Here is a 17956-nt window from a genome sequence, read left to right as displayed (position 1 = left end):
CGCAGGGCTTAGGGTGAGGATGCTCGTTGGAGAATGTATTTATACCCTGTCACCCGCGCAGAGTAACAAATTCCAAATAAAACAGAAGTGATATTTTTAATAGCCGTGTGTCTCGCCTCTTCTTGGAGCATGCAGGGACTGCCGGGCTGGGTGGGTGGGGTGCCCTGTGCTGGTCCTCATGTTGCTGGTACCCCCTAAAGAGGCAGCAGGAGGACCCTGGGATCACCCCCCATGTCAGGGTGCTGGACCCCCACATGCACGCTGGCATCACAGTATCCAGGACTGCCAACACCGTGTGCCACCATGTCCCCAAATCCCCCTGGCCCTGCTGCCCCCAGCACCGGGACCCCACGTGGGAATGCATCTGTCCCACAGCCCCCTCCCTCCGAACTTCAAACCCCTTCCCCAGCCTTTCCCAGCTGAGCTCCCCTCCCCCTATTTGCCAAAGAGAAAAGCTGCTGGTTTCATTTCTTTTTAATGTAATTTCAGCTGGAGTTGCCATGGATACCAGGAGTGGAGGGGGGGGGGGGGGGCTGAATTGCCTCCAGGCAGCGCGCAGACACTGGAGCCAGGGCCGAGGCCCCGAGCCAGGGGAGCCGGGGCAGGCAGGGGCACAGGCTGTGAGGAAGCCGAGTGTGGGGCTCTGCCCTCCTCCCCCCGGGGGACATTTGCAGCTCCAGTACCACGGGCACATGCCAGCCTGTCCAGCACAGTGCTCCAGACCCTGTGCTGGACCCCCTTAAAAGCCCTGGTGCTGCCCATTGTGGCATCCCACAGGGTGCCCAGTGCCCTCTTGAGGGGGTGACGCCTTTCTGCCCCAGATTAGGGGATTGCCCTGCCCTTCTGTCCCCTCTCCTCATCCTTGCACAGCCCCAGCTGCGTGCTGCCACATGTGCCAGCGAGGCCAACTCAAGCTAGGACCCCGAGGCAAGCTGGTGACAGACAAGCCAGTGCTATTGTGCTACTGCCTTTGCAAACTCCTGAGGCTGCCATCTGTCCAGAGTGTCCTTGACCATCAACAGTTTTCCTTTGGAGACCTGGCAAAGCTCAAGGGACACTGTATTCCCGAGGGTATGAACAGTTTACATCTGCGTGACAACTGTGGCACATCCTCTGCTTCAGGGGACATGTTTAGGGCTGTTGGCAAGGAGAACCATAAGGGAACTCAATTGCAAAGGTGTCCCTGGCATGGGAGGGAGGGAGGGAAGGAAGGAGTGACCTGTGGCTGGCCTCTGGCTGATCCTGAGGATCCACAGCCAGCAGGAGGGCAGAGATGCTGCTCTTCTGTCACGGTCTGACGCTGGCACAATGCCAGTGCCCCCATGAAAATATATGCTCTCTGGTGTCTGCTGTGAGATGTGACCAGGAATAGAGCAAAGCAGGCTCCAACTTAGGAATAAAGAAGAAAAAACTTTATTAACCTACAACTCTATATAAACACAGAACTCGGAATGAAAACCTTCCAAAAAACATTCCTCCTCCCCCCCACCAAATTTCCAATACATCCACCCCTCAGATCACCAACTCTCAGTCCATCACCACCCTTTAGATAATCAATTCTCAGTTCATCAAGGAGGGAGGAGTCCCTCTTGTAGCATAGGCTTTCCCCTGGAAACACAGTTGAAACCTCAGTTGACTACAGCATCCCAAAAAACTCACTTTTTCTTAAACCAGGACATCTTCACAGTAGCATCACTGGGATAGTGCCCTGGTGCTGTTCCCCACATCTCTGATGCACCCAGGACACAGGAGAGCAGACTCACAGGCAGGCAGAACAAGCTGTTGAGCCTTAGGCGGCAACCCCCTCTGCCCTGTGCTGCAGCAGCACAAAGGATTTCTGTGCTCACCCACTGCCAGTGACCTTCCTGGCAGTTGACTCAGAGCAGAGGGTTTTGTGTCTCTGAGAACAGCAGCCTGGGTCCAGGGATGCCTGTCCTGCTGCCAGTCCTGGCCTGGAACCCAGCAGCCCCTGCACTGCAGCGGCCATCCAGTGACGAGGCTGAGCCCTCCGCAGGGCCAGCCCCGCCTGGAGCACAATGGCCGGGGAAAGGGGACTCTGGAAGCCTCCTCTGCAGTCCTCCCGGCAGTGGAGATGTTTCAGTGATGGCTCAATCCTGATTTCGTCCATCGTACCCATACAGACTGCTGGGCTGCAAGTTCTCTGACCCTAGGAGAATGCCAGCAGCTGCGTCACCCCAGTCCCACCATCCTCATGCTGACTCAGTCCTGCCCATCTCATCAGTTTATCTGCGTTAGACGTGCCCACGTCTTTGAACTCTTCCGCTGCAACTTCAGACACCAATTACCTCCACAATTAGCGTCATTAACAAGGAGCGCATTTCTGGCAGCGTGGCCGCGGGCGGGGCACTTTTCTGGGTACGGGAGGCAGCGCCGGCCGCTGTTCAGCACAGGCCGTCCTTCACCGATGGCTCCTGCACTTCAGCCTGGGGCCAGCAGCGAGGGGGCTGCCCGCGCTCCGGGACCTCTGCCCCTCCCAGCCACCTCTCTGCAAGGACAGCGGGCGGGCACCGGGCTGGGCAGCAACGCCCCGGGTTCCTCCTCCTCTTTCCGGTTGTTTTTTTCTCCATTTTTACTACATTTCAGAGGGATTCCCACGCTGAGCCCCGCCGGTGCTGCCGCGGGCAGGTGCGGCCCCGCCGCCCCCGGCCCGGCCCCGCAGCGCCACCTGGCGACACCCCCGCCGCACGGCCCGAGCCCCCGGCGACCCTTCAACCGGCTCCCAGTAATCCCCATTCACCCCTCAACTGGCTCCCAGTAATCCCCAGTCACCCCTCGCCTGGCGCAGTCACCCCTCAACTGGCTCCCAGTAATACCCAGTCACGCCCTGCCTGGCTCTCAGGGTCCCCCAGCCACCCCTATCCTGGCTCCCAATAATCCCCAGCCACCTCTATCCTCTCTCCCAGTGCCCCTCAGTCACCCCTATCCTGGCTCCCAGTGCCCCCCAGCCACACCTACCCTGGCTCCCAGGTCCTTCCAGTAAGACCCCTACCCTGGCTCCCAGGGTTCCCTCTCCCCATGCCAGCCTCCCATTGTGCTTAGTCCCGTTTAGCTCAGCCCAGCCCAGCTCTCAGCAGTCTGCCCTCCTCTTGGTGGCCCCCAGTAGCCCCCCCAGCCCGATCTCTGCAGCCGGGCCCCATTACCCCCTTGCTGCCCCACTTTGCCCTCCGCTAAACCCCGGAGCCCGTCCAGGGTGCGGGACTGGGCGGTGCCGCCGCGCTATCGCTCCTCGCCGGCGCTGCTGACTCAGGTGTGGCGGATTATCGGAGACCGAGATTGTGGCCTCGATGGCCCCAGCCAGCCCTGCACCGCCGGCCACCGCCGGTATCTCGCTGCCCACCGATCCCCGTCCGGCTGCGGGGGCACCCCGAGCGGCATCAGCCGCTGCACAGTGCCACCCTGCCGTCCCCATGCGAGGACACCGGCACTAATGTCACCCTCCTGCAAGGGACGGCGTGTGCGGGCTCCTGCAGCCCGGTCAGGGGCCCAGGACGAGCGGCAGGGTCGCCGTGTCCCACACGGGGTGCTGGGCGGCGGGACCTTGAAGCGGGCCAGCCGAGTTAATCGTTGACCGGCTGTTTGTCTTTTCCCAGCTGGACTTTCACACATTAAATCGGGGTATTGGTGGCTCCCCAGGGGCCAGCCGGCAGCCTGAAGCACCAGATCAAGGTGCTCCGAGAGTTGGGGGTGCTCAGAATCATCCCCCAGGTGGAGAGCAGGGCTCCGCCACGGTGTATGTGCCTGGCTTGCAAGGAATGCAGCGGGGAGGACGCTCACAGCAGGGGAGTGGGGCCGCGGGGACCAGAAACGTCCCCGGGGATCATCCTGGGGGTTGGCCCTGCCCCGGTGCTGCAGTAGCCCGGGGGCTGGCCCCGGGGGATGCTCAGCCGCCTGGTGGGTCGGGTGGGTGTGAGCAGGGCTGGACACACCTGCGGTGTTTACTTGGCAGTCGTGGAAGGAGCAAGGCTGTTTGGGAGGGGGCGGGGGACGTGCCTTCAGGGCAGTATAAAGTCCAGGGGGGTGGTGTGGTGCCGACTGATTGCTGCAATCCCGACGAGCATTGATTGATTGTCCTGCTGTTGAGGTGAGAAGCTGGCGGGCACAGCACCGCTCCGGGGGTGGCCGCGTGTCCCCCAGCTGGGGAGCACCAGGGGGGCTACAATGGGGGCCACAGGCAGGGCTCGACCCTGGGAGGGGAGGGGAGAGCCGGCAGCGCTGGCCCTCATGGCGGGAGTGGGCAGAGGGGCACTGAGGGCACAAGCGGCATCCTCACAGCTTTGCTGGACGGTCTTTGGCCGCCACCGCTTGCACAGCTCCGGCTGCTCGCACCTTGGGCTAAGGGGAGGAGGTGGCATTTGGGATGGCATTGACTGCCCTGCCAGCCTGCAGGCACCCAGCTGGGAGGGTTTACTGGGTATGCTGCTCCCCACCTGAGGCTGGGGACAAAAACCCAAGGGACACGGTGCCATCCCTGCAGGGATGGGGCACAGTGTGGCGGTGTGGCTGTGACCCCAGCCTGGGGGGCACGGGGGCTGTGTGAGCACAGGGATTGCTGTCCCAGCCGCATGTCCGAGCTGTAGGACACCGTCGGTGAGTCCCTCTCGGGGGAGGAGCGCAGCGCCAGCACAGCAGCCTCACTCGGCCGCCTTTCTCCCACGGCACACGCGGGGCAGCTCGGGTGCCCTCACAGACACTGCTGCTGGCACCAGAGCCTTGAGGGGATGGCAGGGCTCACAGCCAGTGCCACCCAGCCCCGCGGCAGCTCAGTGCAGACCCCTGCTCCAGCGCCCCGTGCTGTCCATGGGGGATGGCCATGCTTCCTGGGAAGCGACCTCCGGACACGCTGGGTGGCCTGTCCGGCACGGCGATGTCTGTCCGGCACGGCGATGTCTGTCTGCGGGGTGGGTCCCGCCGGGCAGAGCCACGAGCAGCCCGCGGGTGGCGGGGCCGTGTCCGGGGTCGGTGCGGGGCGTGGTGGGGAGGTGGGAGTGGGTGCAGGGCCGAGCAGCGGGAATGCAGCACACAGGCACTTTGTTTGGCCAGGGTGGGCGGAAGTCAGGGCGTTAGATCTGAATGCTAAAGTGTGTTGTTCATGGGCCGATAAAGGCCCCATTGTATGTAAATAGTTTATAAAGCAGCATATGACTTCCAGTGCAGGGCAGTGGCAGAGAGAGACGAGGGCAGGCGGAGCAGAGCTCTCCTGCGGGAGGCATGAGACCTTAGAGGGGCCACTGGGGGCAGCTTGCGGGGACCCTTCCTCACCGGCAGGTACGCGTCGCCAGGATCCTCCGCACTGGGGGGTGGCTGGTCCCGGCCGCCCAGACTCCTGCAGGGGTGGGAAGCAGCTCCCGGGCTGCTCAGTGCCCGTGGGTGGCTCTGGTGGGGCAGGGGTCTGTGCCTGGGGGTGGGGTGGCCCTGTGTTCCCCGGACAAGGATGGCCCTGGGAGGGTGGCAGTGCAGGGCTGCACGGGGGGATCCCCCAGCTCAGGGCTCCGTGGCCATGCTCCTGCAGATAATGGGAGGACAAAGGGAGGCACTGGTGCAGTGGAGCCCATGAAGCTCCTTGGGACCATTCCTAGCCAAAGAGCTCAGCACTGGGTACTGGGGGTCCCAGAGAAGGTGTGGGAGCCTCATCCCCATTCTCTGTGGCAGCTGTGGGTTAGGATCCCTGTGCCAGCGTGGGGTGGCAGGACTGGAGAATCTGGCACTGCTGGGGCAGCCAGTCTCCCGCCTGCTCTGGCCAAAATGCTGCCTGGAGCCGTATCAGGAGCAGGAGCCATGCTGCCATCCTCCTGTCTGTCGATCCTACTCTCCACCCACCAGGGCTGCCTCCCAGTTGCTCCCAGGTCCCTCCTGGGGCTGCTGCCACCGGAGCCCGGCCCTTCTGGCTCTCAGCCAGAGGTCCTTCCTGCTGCTAACACCATCCCTCACCGCTCTCTCCTGCAGAGTGAGAAACCATGAATTGGGCTGGGCTGTACACGGTGCTGAGCGGGGTGAACCGCCACTCCACCGCCATCGGGCGCATCTGGCTCTCCGTCATCTTCATCTTCCGGATAATGGTGTTAGTGGTGGCAGCCGAGAGCGTCTGGGGGGATGAGAAATCCGCCTTCACCTGCAACACCCAGCAGCCTGGCTGCAACAGCGTCTGCTATGACCACTTCTTCCCCATCTCCCACATCCGTCTGTGGGCGCTGCAGCTCATCCTCGTCACCACGCCAGCCCTTCTCGTGGCCATGCACGTGGCCTACCAGCAGCACCAGGAGAAGAAGCTGCTGGTGATGACCGGGCACGCCGATGCCAAGCACATGGAAGAGGTCAAGAAGCACAAGATGCGCATAGCGGGATCACTGTGGTGGACCTATGTCTGCAGCGTGGTCTTCAGGCTGCTCTTCGAGGCCGTGTTCATGTACATCTTCTACATGCTCTACCCTGGCTACCAGATGATGCGGCTGGTAAAGTGCGAGGCTTACCCCTGCCCCAACACTGTCGACTGCTTCATCTCCCGGCCCACTGAGAAGACCATCTTCACTGTCTTCATGCTGGTCACCTCCAGCGTCTGCATCATCCTCAACATGGCAGAGCTGGTCTACCTGGTGGTGCGGGCCTGTGCCCGCCGAAGTCAGCACCACTCCAACCCCTCGTCGGGGAAGGGCTCCTTCTATGGGCACAAGCATTCCTCTGAGTACAAGCAGAACGAGATCAACCAGCTGCTGACAGAGCAGGACGGTTCCCTCAAGGACATGCTGCGCCGCAACTCTGGGCTGCAGGAGAAGGGTGACCGCTGCTCTGCCTGCTAGGGGCAGGGGCCACTGGCCCCACAGTCGCCCCATGGGCCTGTTACTGTCCCTGTCCCACGGATAGCATCCCTCAGGCGTGAGTTTGGCTCTCCTCAAAGGCCAGGAGGGCATCTTGGGCCATTAAATCTCCATTCTCAGGTGCTGCCTCCCTCCTTTCTGCTCTGGCCGTGATATGCTGGGAGCTGGGGTGCCAGTGTGGGGTGTCCATCCCTGCACTCAAGCCCTGGTAGATGCCACGAGGGGCTGTGGGGGCTGCAGTGCCAGGGCTGAGCTGGGGCTGTGGCTGTGTTGCCCTGGCAGCCGGCAGCGGCCAGTGACCCCTGGGTGGCATTGATCAGTGTCCAAGGGCTTGCGCTCCCCCAGCACCAGCCCCTGCAGCCCCGAATATAATTAGAAAAGTGCCCAGACCAAAAATAGAGGGAAAAAGTTTCCCCAGTGGCTGTTTGATGTGCCAGTCACAATGAAAGCCAATGGGGCACGCAGCTGCCTCATGCCCCAATAACCCCATGCCTGCTGTTGGGTGAGTGGACAGACGGAGCAGGCAGACTGGTCTGCACCCCACAGAGGAGCTGGGGACCAGCTGGGAAGGGGCCTCACAGCATCCCCCAACACCCCTGTGACAGGAGGGGACAGCGCGGGAGCACCGGGCTCTGCCCCACGCACCCTCTACGGTGAGAGGTCCCCATGCTGCCACCGCGGCTGTTCCCAGCTCTCTGCTGGAGGCCTTTGCTCCCCCTGCTCTCCTTGTGACAGGTTAGGGGGTCCCTGGGATGCAGGATGGGGACACTCCAGGGACGGCCTTGGGTTGGGTCTGTGCACACCTGCTTGGCCAGGGAGTGGGGCGGTGTTTTGGTGGGTTGTGGGGCGGCTGTGTCTGGAGGGTGGCTGTCTTGCAGGGCACCACAGCACGTGCAATGGGGGACTGGAGCCTGCTGGGCCGGCTGCTGGAGAATGCCCAGGAGCACTCCACGGTGGTGGGGAAGGTCTGGCTCACCGTCCTCTTCGTCTTCCGCATCCTGGTGCTGGGGGCAGCCGCGGAGCGGGTCTGGGGTGACGAGCTGTCTGGCTTCTCCTGTGACACGCAGCAGCCCGGCTGCCAAAATGCCTGCTATGACAGCACCTTCCCCATCTCCCACCTCCGCTTCTGGGTCCTGCAGATCATCTTTGTCTCCACCCCCAGCCTTGTGTATCTGGGGCACATCCTGCACCTGGTGCATCTGGAGGAGAAGGCACAGCAGCAAGCAGCAGTGCGGGCCGACAGCGGGGCCAGGCGGCAGCGCCCCAGGCAGCCCCAGCTCCCTGCAGGGAACACCAGGGCACGGGTGTGCATGCGGGGGGCCATCCTGAGGACCTACATCTGCAACATCGTCTTCAAGGCTCTGCTGGAAGTGGGCTTCATTGTGGGCCAGTACGCCTTGTATGGGTTCCAGCTGAAGCCCCTCTACACCTGCAGCCGCTGGCCCTGCCCCAACACGGTCAACTGCTACATCTCCCGGCCCACTGAGAAGACCATCTTCATCCTCTTCATGCTGGGGGTGGCCTGCGTGTCCCTGCTGCTCAACCTGGTGGAGATCTACCACCTGGGTCTCACCAAGTGCCGTCGGGGGCCAGGCCCCAAGTCCCGCATCCTGACCGCTCCTGGCGGGCCTGTAGGGCCTGACAGCACCTATGTCACTCTGCCCAGGAGTGGCAGCCCCCGCCATGGCCTGGCACCGCTGAAGAAGGCAGGCGCATGGTTAGGGGTGGCTGGTGGGTCCCACAGGGATGTGAGAATGGCAGACCTGGCAGTGTAAATGTGGCCTGCTGGGATGGTCAGGGATGGGCAATGTGTGGGTGGTCACTGTGGTGATTGTGTCTCCAGTCTCTGCCAGGCCCAAGCATGGAGAGCTGGGAACAGCCCTGGGGACACTGCTCAGCTGCTCCTGGCACTCCTGGGAGCAGCAGGGCTGAGAGTAGAGCTTGGAAGGGGGAGAAAATAAACACTTGCTGCACCTCAGTTGACTCCTGCTCTGCTCACAGGCTCTGTGGCATTGCTCTCCAGCTGCTCCATCTACGGTCACACTGCATGGCCAGGGCAGGGCCACCGCTGGCTTGGGTGGGGCTGCACACTATGGGCCCAGGGCAGGGACAGGCAGGGCATGCCATGCTGGCACCAGTGGGCACTGGGGCAGAGGCCATCATCACATTGCAGAGCTGGCAGGACAGCAGGGCCCAGGCAAGGTAGGGAGTTCAGGCTGGGATGGATAGGAGCAAGGTGCACTGCAACACCGGGACACTGGCCCTGTTCTTCCACAATGCTCACCCTGCCCAGGGGGAAAAACCAGGGGCTGCCAAAGTTTTCCACATCTTTATTTGAAATGAATGGTTTCCAGAGACACAGGGTTAGTCCTACTGCCCTGGCATCACTACAACAAGACTGGTGAGCAGCTCACTCTCCACATGGACACAGAGAACAGATGGCCCCAGGCCAGGGCCCAGAACAATATATACAGGCTCAACAGGAGACCCATGTACAGCTCAAGAAAACCGACCAGAACACAAGAAGGGGCAGGAGGCAGCATGGAGTGGCACAGCTGGAGCCAGACTTGCCCTGGGCAGGGTGGTGGCAGCCTGTGGCTGTGGGAGGGAGGGGGAGGCCAGGCAGGGCTCCCTGCTTCTGCAAGCAAATGCCTGGGCCCCTGGCTGGAGCAGAGGTTTCCACTGAGGGCACCTTGCACAGGGGAGGGTCCTTACACCAAGACAGGGAACACTGGGGAGAGAGGGGCAGCACTAGTACAGACCCATCTCCATCAGTTTTCAGCAGACTCAGAAAACACTGACCAAAGAGAGGGAGGCATTCTGATTGCACACAAGGGAGGTATCCCTGTGGCAAGGCCAGATCTCTGCCCACAAATTCCAGTGTTAGCCCCATCCACTCCCTGCAACCAACCCAAATCTCTCTCACCCTGGGACAAAAGTTCTCCCCCTGACGCAACAGCTCTCAGGCTGCCTGGGGCCCATGCCCACTGGCTTGAAAAGACAATCCTGCCCCAGCAGCAGAGCTACTGTTCCTGCCTTGACGCCTCCAGCCTTGTGAGGGAATGCTAAAGGAAGTGGGAAGTAAAAGCTTTGGGAGCCACTGGTCCAACGGGGCAATGTGTTTTGTGCAATTCCTGCCCTGGGGCACAGGGAGAGGGGGCAGTGGCAGGGCTGGGGGTAGGGGAGGGACAGGGCTGGGCAAGGGGAGCTGCACCAGGGACTCTGCCACTCCTGTGCCATGGGAACAGACCCTGGGGAAGATGGCTCACCCAGCAGCCAGAACTGGAGACAGAGCTGAGTGTGGGGGCCACGCACGTAGGGGATGCCTGTAACGAGCAGGATGGGAGGTCCAAGTCTGGTAATGATGCAGGGACAGCACTGCTGCAGCACCATCCCTTCCTATGCTGCACGGCCCCTGCCCTGCAATGGGAAGCAGCAAGATGAGGTGTCCAGGGCTGGAGTGCAGCCAGTCCAGCAGCACCTCTGCCTTAGTCCACGTCGTCCTCCAGGCTGCTGAGGCGGCTGTGCTCCTCGTAGATCTCCCTGACGGCCAGGATGCGGTTCAGCATGCTCTCCAGCATGCTGCGGTCCATGGGGATCACCGAGTACCACAGCGGGGACTCGGCGATGCACGAGCGCTCGGGCTGCAGGTAGAACACGTCGCTGCGGTTCCGCAGGCTCTCGGGACTGTGGAGAGACAGCAGGGTGAGACCTGGGCTGCAGCTCCCTGCAGGGGCTCAGACAGCTTGGCCTGTGTTTAGCAAGGGGTGTTCACAGCTCATCACAACCTCTCATCATTCAGTAGGATAAGGACACAAACTCAGCCTACAGCTCCTTGTTCAAGGCCAAAACCCCCAACCACCCAAGCACTGGACTCTTTACTGCACATTCCTGCCAGTCTGGAGAAGGGCAGGAAGTGCAAAAGGCCAGAGAGAAGCATTCCCTCAAACTTGGGCTAGTGAAGCAGCACAGAGCCTGGGCAAGACTGCATGCTCTGTACAAATGTATGGAGAGCAGCAGTCACACCAGGTTCCATCAAAACTAAGAAGTGGCCCCAAAATGGCACATGCCTCTTCTCCAGAGAAAGCCTCACCATTTGGAGAGATAAAACTCATAAAACTTGACTGGGCATCGGAGGGGATTCATCCTGTTCTCCCGCTGCTCCAGCATCGGAACCTCCTCCTCACGCTTCCGTTTTCCAGAGCCGCCATCTGCAGAGAGGGAGAGAGCTGGATCATGGCTGGGTCCTGATGGGGCATGCAGGGGGAGGAACAGAGATGTTCCTCCAGACCCACCTCGGCTTTTCTTCTGCTTGGCAGGAGCGTAGTAGCGGATGCTCACCACCTTGGTCATGCCACGGGCTGTGGTGCACTTGCGGGACTGGCGCACCACATTGGTGAAGGAGAGCTGCATGTGCTCCTCTGCTGTCTGCAGCCCAAAGAACTTGGTGTTGAAGAACATAAGGGTGTTGAGAAGCACAAAGGGTGAGTAAACACCCAGCTGTTTGCACTCCCAGAGGTGCTCCTCCTCGACACGGGAGAAAACTGTGTCTGCAACACACAGAGGGAGAAAAAGGTCACATCAGCAGTGGCTTTGTGGCAATCCCTTCACCCTGCCTCTGCAAAAGACTGATGCTTCACAGCATCTCTTTTTCCACAAGGTTTTTCTCCTCAGCTAGAGCTCTGCCCAGCCATAAGCCTTCCCAGATCACAGCCAAACCACAGGTGAGAACCCAAATCAATCCTAACTGCTCATCACTACAGATGGCCAAAAAGTGAACTCCAGGTCGGTGCTCCACCACACTCAGTGAGAGATTAGGGAAAAGCAGCAGGCAGGAGAAATCTGGCCAGCTCCTGCCTAGATACACAGGTCTGGAGTCAAATGGCTCTGCCTGGGATAGCCAATCTGCAGAGATGAGGCTGGATCTGTGAAATAACTACTGACAAGACACAGCAGGGAAGGCAGCCCAGATCACAGCAACAAGAAAAGCCTCTGCAGAGCTCTAGGTTAGCCCATTCACAAGGCAGCAGCACAGCAACCTTGGCCAAGGCTTAGCACCATGTGCAGGGCTCATCCATGTGCTGAGAACATAAACACAAGCACCAGTGTGCCTCTTGGCTTGGCATCCTCCATGCCAAAGGGTGGAGACATCACTGTGAAGTGTTGTAAAGATTCAAATTGTCCCAAGATACAAAGTACAGGTGCTCTGCTCTCAGCTACCCTGACCGTGGGCAACAGAAGCAGCTGAAGCACAAACCATGCTGGCTCTGCAGTTGGTTTGGGTCAGTGTGACCTCAACACACAGCAGAACTGTGCTGCCCACGCCAAGGTTGAAGCTGGGGAGCACAATCAGGCTACAAGCACAAACTGGATTTATGGGGACTGAAGGTACTCTGAAGACACATACTATTTGGTAAGATTGTGGGTTGCCAGCCACTCAGGGATTTGTTCAGCTCCTGCACGAAGGTCAGGTAGTAAAGGTCTGTAAATATATTCACCATACGATTGTTCTCGAGCAGGTACTAGAAAGGACAGAACACACAGTCAAGAGAAACACAGCAGCACCTGGAATGCAAACCCTCCCCAGAGAGCACAGGGCACATATGCAGAGCACCCCTCCCTGCACCACCAGAGCTGCTGGGCAGACACAGAGAGCTGCAAAGAAAACCCTGGGGCATGACAAAGCAGACTTAGGGCTGAAGAAGGGCCTGAGTTTGGGGAGATCCCCCAGTCCTCCTCAGAGATGTGCAAAAAGGGTGCAAGGCTGGGGAATAGATGCCACCCTACTCTTGAGTTTGGGAACAAAGACGAAACCAGGTGGGATGCTGTCCTGGGCTGAGGCACTAAAGGAGAATCCAGCCAGCCTCTCTGGGTCCCCAGAAGGCAGAATGAAGGGTACAGGCTTCCCTCACCAGATCTGAGCCCAGTCTGGCTGTAGAGGATGAGGGCAGCAGGCCCTCCTCACCTGCTGGATGCCAAGGCAGAGGTAATAGATGCTGTCTGGTTCATAGCGCTCCCCGTTGGGCCGCGTTATCTCCTTGACAAACTGTGCCAGGCCGTAGTTGAGCTCAGCTGCTGAGCAGGCTAAGATGTCTTCCTTGATCCTCATGGGCTTGGCTGCAGAGACAAGCACAGCAGTCTCAGACAACAGCCTACAAGGTCAGGAACACCTCAGCACCCCAAGGTGCAGCTTCTGGGAGGTTTCTGCATCTGCACTGCATCAGACAAGGCACTTACGGCCGAAGCGTAGCTCCTCGCCCTTGCTGCTTTCTCCCCCTGCGTACTTGGCTTGTACCCAGGATTTCCAGGCATTCACACCATAGGAGTAGTTGAGCACTGTACAGCTGGGCTGGCTGCTCATCGAGTCCCGGGAACAGCTCTCAGAGAGCACCAGGCGCTTCTGCCCCTGCAGAGAGGTGTTTGTGAGACTGGGCACCCGCCTGGCACAGGTGCAGGACTCCTGGCCACCCTCACACCTGCTGACTGCCAGCTCCCTACAGTGTGCCATTGCACCAGGCACCACTCTGCTGGCAGCCAAGCCAACAAAGCTCATTAGTTACAAGGGTCACAGGCAAGAAAGAGACCAGCTAGCTGTCACATGATTTGTAGCATTCAAAGCTCCTCCAAACTGACAAGCAAATATTTTCATTCAAGGAGTGGCCTGCAGGCCAACCATGCCCTGAAAGGAGAGGGCACAACCTCCCCAGCACACCAAAGACTCTGGTACACTTCAGCTCCTACAGCCCAGGTGGCAGCTCCCACTCCAAACCCAAAGGGCTTTAAGCAGGCAGTACCCACAGAGAACTCCTCACCTTCCGCACAGCTCGAGGCAGGTCCTGCTCTGTGGACACCTCATCCGGTCCCACCAGCCCACAGTCAAAGAGGAAATCCACACTGGGGTTTATGTCCAGAGGGTCTGAAAGGAAACACAGGCAGAAGGGCTCAGCTGAGACTTCTCATCCTGCCCTCTGTGCTGGCCTGATTTTTACAGCAAAATGAAGAGGGAACACTTCACATCCTCTACCACTGCCTGGAATGAATTTTCAGCCACAGCCCAACAAAGGAAATAAGGCTCTGGCAGAGAATGCTAAAATTTCTCAGAATAACCAGAACCCCACATTTTCATCTCGGACAGTTTTTTGTTTATTTTTTAAAATTGAGGAACATTCCTCGTTCCCTGCCGTCAGGCCAGTACTGTGGACAGCCTGGCACAGGCAGCTCAATTCTGTTGTTTGCTGCATTGCTATGCTCCTGCAAGTCCCTGCATCTTCTTCCACCTTCTGTTAACAGACACTCAGCAATTCTGCCATTTCTCAGGATGCCATGCCTTGTCCAGGTTTCTCATTTAGCTGGATCCTCTGGAATCATCACTCATAAACACACCAGTGCTGCTGCCCTGCTCTTTGTGCTGTTCAAATCAGCTTCTCATTCCCCCCCTCTCTGGGTCTTAAGTTCACAGCAGGTAAGTTTAGTCTGGACAAACAAACACTCTTTCAGAAGTGGTGGTCTCCCCAGCCCTGCTGCAGTCACCGCAGGGCTCTCACACCACGTCAGTCAGAGGGCACAGGGAGGTGAGAGCAGACAGCTGAGGGCAGTGGGAGCCCCCTCAGTAGCCCTGTGTCACCCAGCTCTTACTCTTAGGGAAGTCAGCCTCCAGGTCCTGGCCCGGCTCATCGAGGACATTTGCCATCTTGACAGCCATGGCCAACACATCGTCCCGGGCTGGTCCAAACAGATCACAGTCCTCCAGGAGACCTTCTGCACTCTGGTTACTCACCAGGTCTGAAAGAAAAAAAGTTCATCAGAAACAAAACTTTCTTGAAAATCTTTTGTCTGTTTTCCCTGTGATAACTGGAAAATGAAGTCAGGATCCCTGTGATCAGAGCAGCCCCACGACACCTGAGCTGTCCAGCTTTCCCTGGACAGAAAAACATTGGAAGGTTGTTGTCACCCCAGCCACAATCCCTATCACTGCCATTTACAGGAATGCAGCCCCTAGGTAAAAAAACCTACAAGACCAGGGCTGTATGCAGTTACCTTTTGTAGCATGGAAGCTTCTTTAGGGAAGAATCTCTACAGCCACCTGAATAAACTGAGAGAGCTGCACATGTGCCACGAGACTGGCACCCCCAAAAGGGACAGTGGCAGACACTGATCCCTGCTGCAGCTCTTCCCTTCTGGTACCTCCTCAGTAGAAGTTAAGGACTTGGTCTTCCCTGCTTCCTCTCCAAAGGCTTTGGGAGAGCCACAATCCCAGCAGGTGCTTTAGCTCCAAGAGCTGGCAAATTGCCCTTGATCCCAGCTGTTGGACCAGACCAAGCCCTGGCAGAACCTACCACACAGGTCTGAGGAGGCTTTGTCCAGTTCCTCAGCCTCTGCAATCATCTCAGCCATGGCCAGGATGTCAGCCTCTAGGGGATTGGAGGGGATCTTCACCTTCAGTTCCTCAATGGTCTCCACAATCTTCTCTGTGCTCTCCAGCGTGGTGGGCAGGAACATTGGCACAGGCACCTGTGGACAGCAGCACACCAGGCAGAAAAGTGACACTCAGTAGACTGACACAAAAGCAGAGGAAGGAGAAGAGCATGAACAGAGAAGCAGGGAGATTTGAGCAAAGCAGGATCACAAGAGCAGGAGGACACAAGCAGGTGAAGCGTGGTGCTTACCGGGACAGGCATGGAGAAAGGCACAGGTACTTTCTGGCAGTACATATGCATAGGCACAGGCACGAAGATCGGGACGGGGATTGGCAACACAACCAGCTGGGGCTTCCAGTCAGCCTCTGACAAGAGCAAAAATACATCAGTGACATTATTCCCTGAAGTTCCTCCACCCAGCTCTGCTGCATGCTGCCATGCCCCCAGCCATCCAGCACCACGGCCCTTCCAGCCACCAGCTCCTGGACTCAGGGACAGAGCTGCAATAGCAGCAAGTCAAAGTCAGCAACAAGAGAGGCTTGCCTTAGCCAGAACTACAAATCCTGCTCTTACATAGCCCTGCTAAGACGTCTAGTTGCCTTGCATATGCTGCAGACCACACAACAGGAACTAGAGTGGAACTGGTTTAGCAGACAGTCCTCAGACAAGCTAATGATCTCCAGAGGAACAGGAGCTGCCCCACAAGAGGTAGGATCATACTACAGAGCTCTCTACATCTCTCCTTTTGCTGTGATGGAAATGGGCTCCCTATCAACAGCCCTGCCATGTGTGCCCTCTACCTATGTGTGCCCAGAGACTTCTCAGCACGGTGCCAAACACCCAGCCTGCTCTGTGCAGCATTTCAGGCTGGATTCACAGTGTGGAGCAGGGACATGCCACTTGCATTTCCACAATGCCCCTGTAATCCTACAGTGAAGTCTTGCTTTCCTACCTGTCTGACATCCTTTGGACTTCATTTCAAGCTTGCAGGAGACACCCCGGTTCTGCATCAGGGGTTTACACATGGCAGCTTTGTTTTTCCGAGGGGTGGCTGGAACCAGAGGTGGGGCAGGAGGTGGCACAGCTGGAGAGGTTTGGGCTGAGGAGGCCTTTGCTGACAGCTGGGAAATGCAGAAAGGAGGAGGTTGGTGTCCACCCAAGGCAGCACGATCTCTTCCCTACTACAGGTGCAGATAGAATGACTCCCAAAGCACCTCCTGGAGCCTGGCAGTCCCTAACATGTGGACACTCCCATGGTCAGGCTCTGATGAAGGACAGCCAAGCTGTTCCTGGCAGGCAGCAAGCCTGTGTGCTGCCTCTGCTCTGCCAGGAGTCCAGCAGTGGTGGCTCCTGTCCCACAGGGTAGAGGGGAACAGTGGGACAGCAACTATACCCAGGCACAGGAAAGCACTGGGCAAAGAGGAGCCAGTGAAACAGTGTCAGAATTTTCATCATTGATTCCTGGGGAACAGTTATTCTTTCCCCTTGCAGGAGATATGTTGATGCTGCCTTCCTAGGAGTTCTTTTAATTTCCCACTACCCAGACATCATAAAATGCATTGTTTTGTAAGAGTGAAATCTCCCTGAGCAATGGCAGAACTGTCTTCTCTTTGGGGACAGCCCCTTTGTTTTGCAAATTCCTACCACCAGTGGGTCTTACCATGTTAGTTTCTGCCTTCTGTGTGGAAGGGACAGCTGGTTTTGGCTCTGAAGTCTGACCTGTAAGAGAAAGCAACAACTCTTCAGTTCAAGAGCTCCTGGGCCAACATGTCCCACTGCTGGGACTGGAGGTGCAAGCAGCCAGAGAGCAGGGACAGGCTCTCCAGAAACTGCCCCTGGCCACTCCAGGAACAGTTAATGTTTCCATAATCTCTAGCCCTAACACCTCAGAAGACACTACAACTCCAAAATCAAGTTATTCCCATGTGATTTTGTGTTCCCTTACAGTCCACCCCTTCCCCATGACAGCAGGTCAGGAGAAATCCCAGCCCCTTGTAGAGAGAGGAATCCAGGGCTCTAATCCCAGCTCTGCCTATTGGCTTGCTGTACCGAGCCATGGCCCCTCCCTGTGCCTCCATATCCCTGCAGCAAATATCTTGGCAAAGTGCTTCGAGATCCCGAGGAAGAAGGTGACAGAGCTAGCAGCAGCATTGTGAGAAATCCCAGAAAGCAGAGAGACAGCTTTGCCCAGCCCTAGGGATGCAGTCCATTCCCCTAAGGAAAGAGAGGATCACCTGCAGGTGAGAGGCACGTGTGGCAGACGCTGGTCTCAGGTTCTGACACCGTCACCCTGCCCTGCATGAGAATCCAGCTCATGTGCTCTGCAGAAAACCTGCACCCACCTCAAAGGCTGGTGGGCTACCAGAGCACCTTCATCCCAGTCGTCAGTGATCCCTGGTTACCCACGTGACTGGCAGAAAGAATTGAAAGAATTGCCTTCCACTGGTGGGCCATGCATGAAGGAGATCCTGCAAGGACAGCAGCAGGTCCCAGCACCCAAAAGCAGTGGCGGGTCCATTCACAGCTCCTGTACACAGACAGGTCCTTCAGGAAAGACCCAGATTCCTAAAGGTGCAACACAGGGACATTCACATTGTGAAGACTTCCTCTGACCTGAGGAAATGAATAATTCTTGTACAATTTGAGGCCCATCAGGCTCCACCCGCTGACCACCACAGGGGGCAACAGATAAAACCCAGCTGGAGG

General features: G+C 58.3%; 3 protein-coding genes across 4 annotated transcripts in view; 2 read left to right on the top strand and 1 right to left on the bottom strand.

Moving 5' to 3' along the window:
• Nucleotides 1-4061: 4061 nt before the first annotated feature.
• Nucleotides 4062-6898, top strand: GJB1 (gap junction protein beta 1). 2 transcript variants are annotated; one of them, XM_058814390.1, is made up of 2 exons: nt 4062-4102; nt 5965-6898. In XM_058814390.1, the coding sequence occupies exon 2, from the start codon at nt 5976-5978 to the stop codon at nt 6813-6815; it is 840 nt and encodes a 279-aa protein (XP_058670373.1). In that variant the 5' UTR covers nt 4062-4102; nt 5965-5975; the 3' UTR covers nt 6816-6898. The 2 variants fall into 2 exon arrangements, with proteins under 2 accessions (XP_058670373.1, XP_058670374.1); XM_058814391.1 differs by lacking the exon at nt 4062-4102 and adding an exon at nt 5184-5286.
• Nucleotides 6899-7592: 694 nt separating this feature from the next.
• Nucleotides 7593-8781, top strand: LOC131564112 (gap junction alpha-3 protein-like). The gene is given in 2 exon segments (XM_058814389.1): nt 7593-7644; nt 7647-8781. Coding segments are annotated over 2 exon segments (1014 nt in total). The 3' UTR covers nt 8609-8781.
• Nucleotides 8782-9295: 514 nt separating this feature from the next.
• The window catches only part of ZMYM3 (zinc finger MYM-type containing 3), a 31299-nt gene continuing 22638 nt past the window's right edge, over nt 9296-17956 (bottom strand). The window contains exons 12-23 of the mRNA XM_058814371.1: nt 16911-16969; nt 16203-16371; nt 15500-15615; nt 15170-15344; nt 14469-14615; nt 13646-13749; nt 13071-13239; nt 12799-12950; nt 12241-12355; nt 11129-11383; nt 10927-11044; nt 9296-10520 (exon numbers count right to left, since the gene is read on the bottom strand). Coding sequence (XP_058670354.1) covers nt 10322-10520; nt 10927-11044; nt 11129-11383; nt 12241-12355; nt 12799-12950; nt 13071-13239; nt 13646-13749; nt 14469-14615; nt 15170-15344; nt 15500-15615; nt 16203-16371; nt 16911-16969 — 1778 coding nt within the window. The 3' untranslated portion in view covers nt 9296-10321. The remainder of the gene's footprint in view (nt 10521-10926; nt 11045-11128; nt 11384-12240; nt 12356-12798; nt 12951-13070; nt 13240-13645; nt 13750-14468; nt 14616-15169; nt 15345-15499; nt 15616-16202; nt 16372-16910; nt 16970-17956) is intronic.

The sequence above is a fragment of the Ammospiza caudacuta genome, chromosome 14, assembly GCF_027887145.1.
Source record: "Ammospiza caudacuta isolate bAmmCau1 chromosome 14, bAmmCau1.pri, whole genome shotgun sequence".
In the NCBI taxonomy this organism is placed as follows: domain Eukaryota; kingdom Metazoa; phylum Chordata; class Aves; order Passeriformes; family Passerellidae; genus Ammospiza; species Ammospiza caudacuta.
Note: the sequence above shows the minus strand (reverse complement) of the source record. Positions and strands in the feature narration are given on the sequence as shown.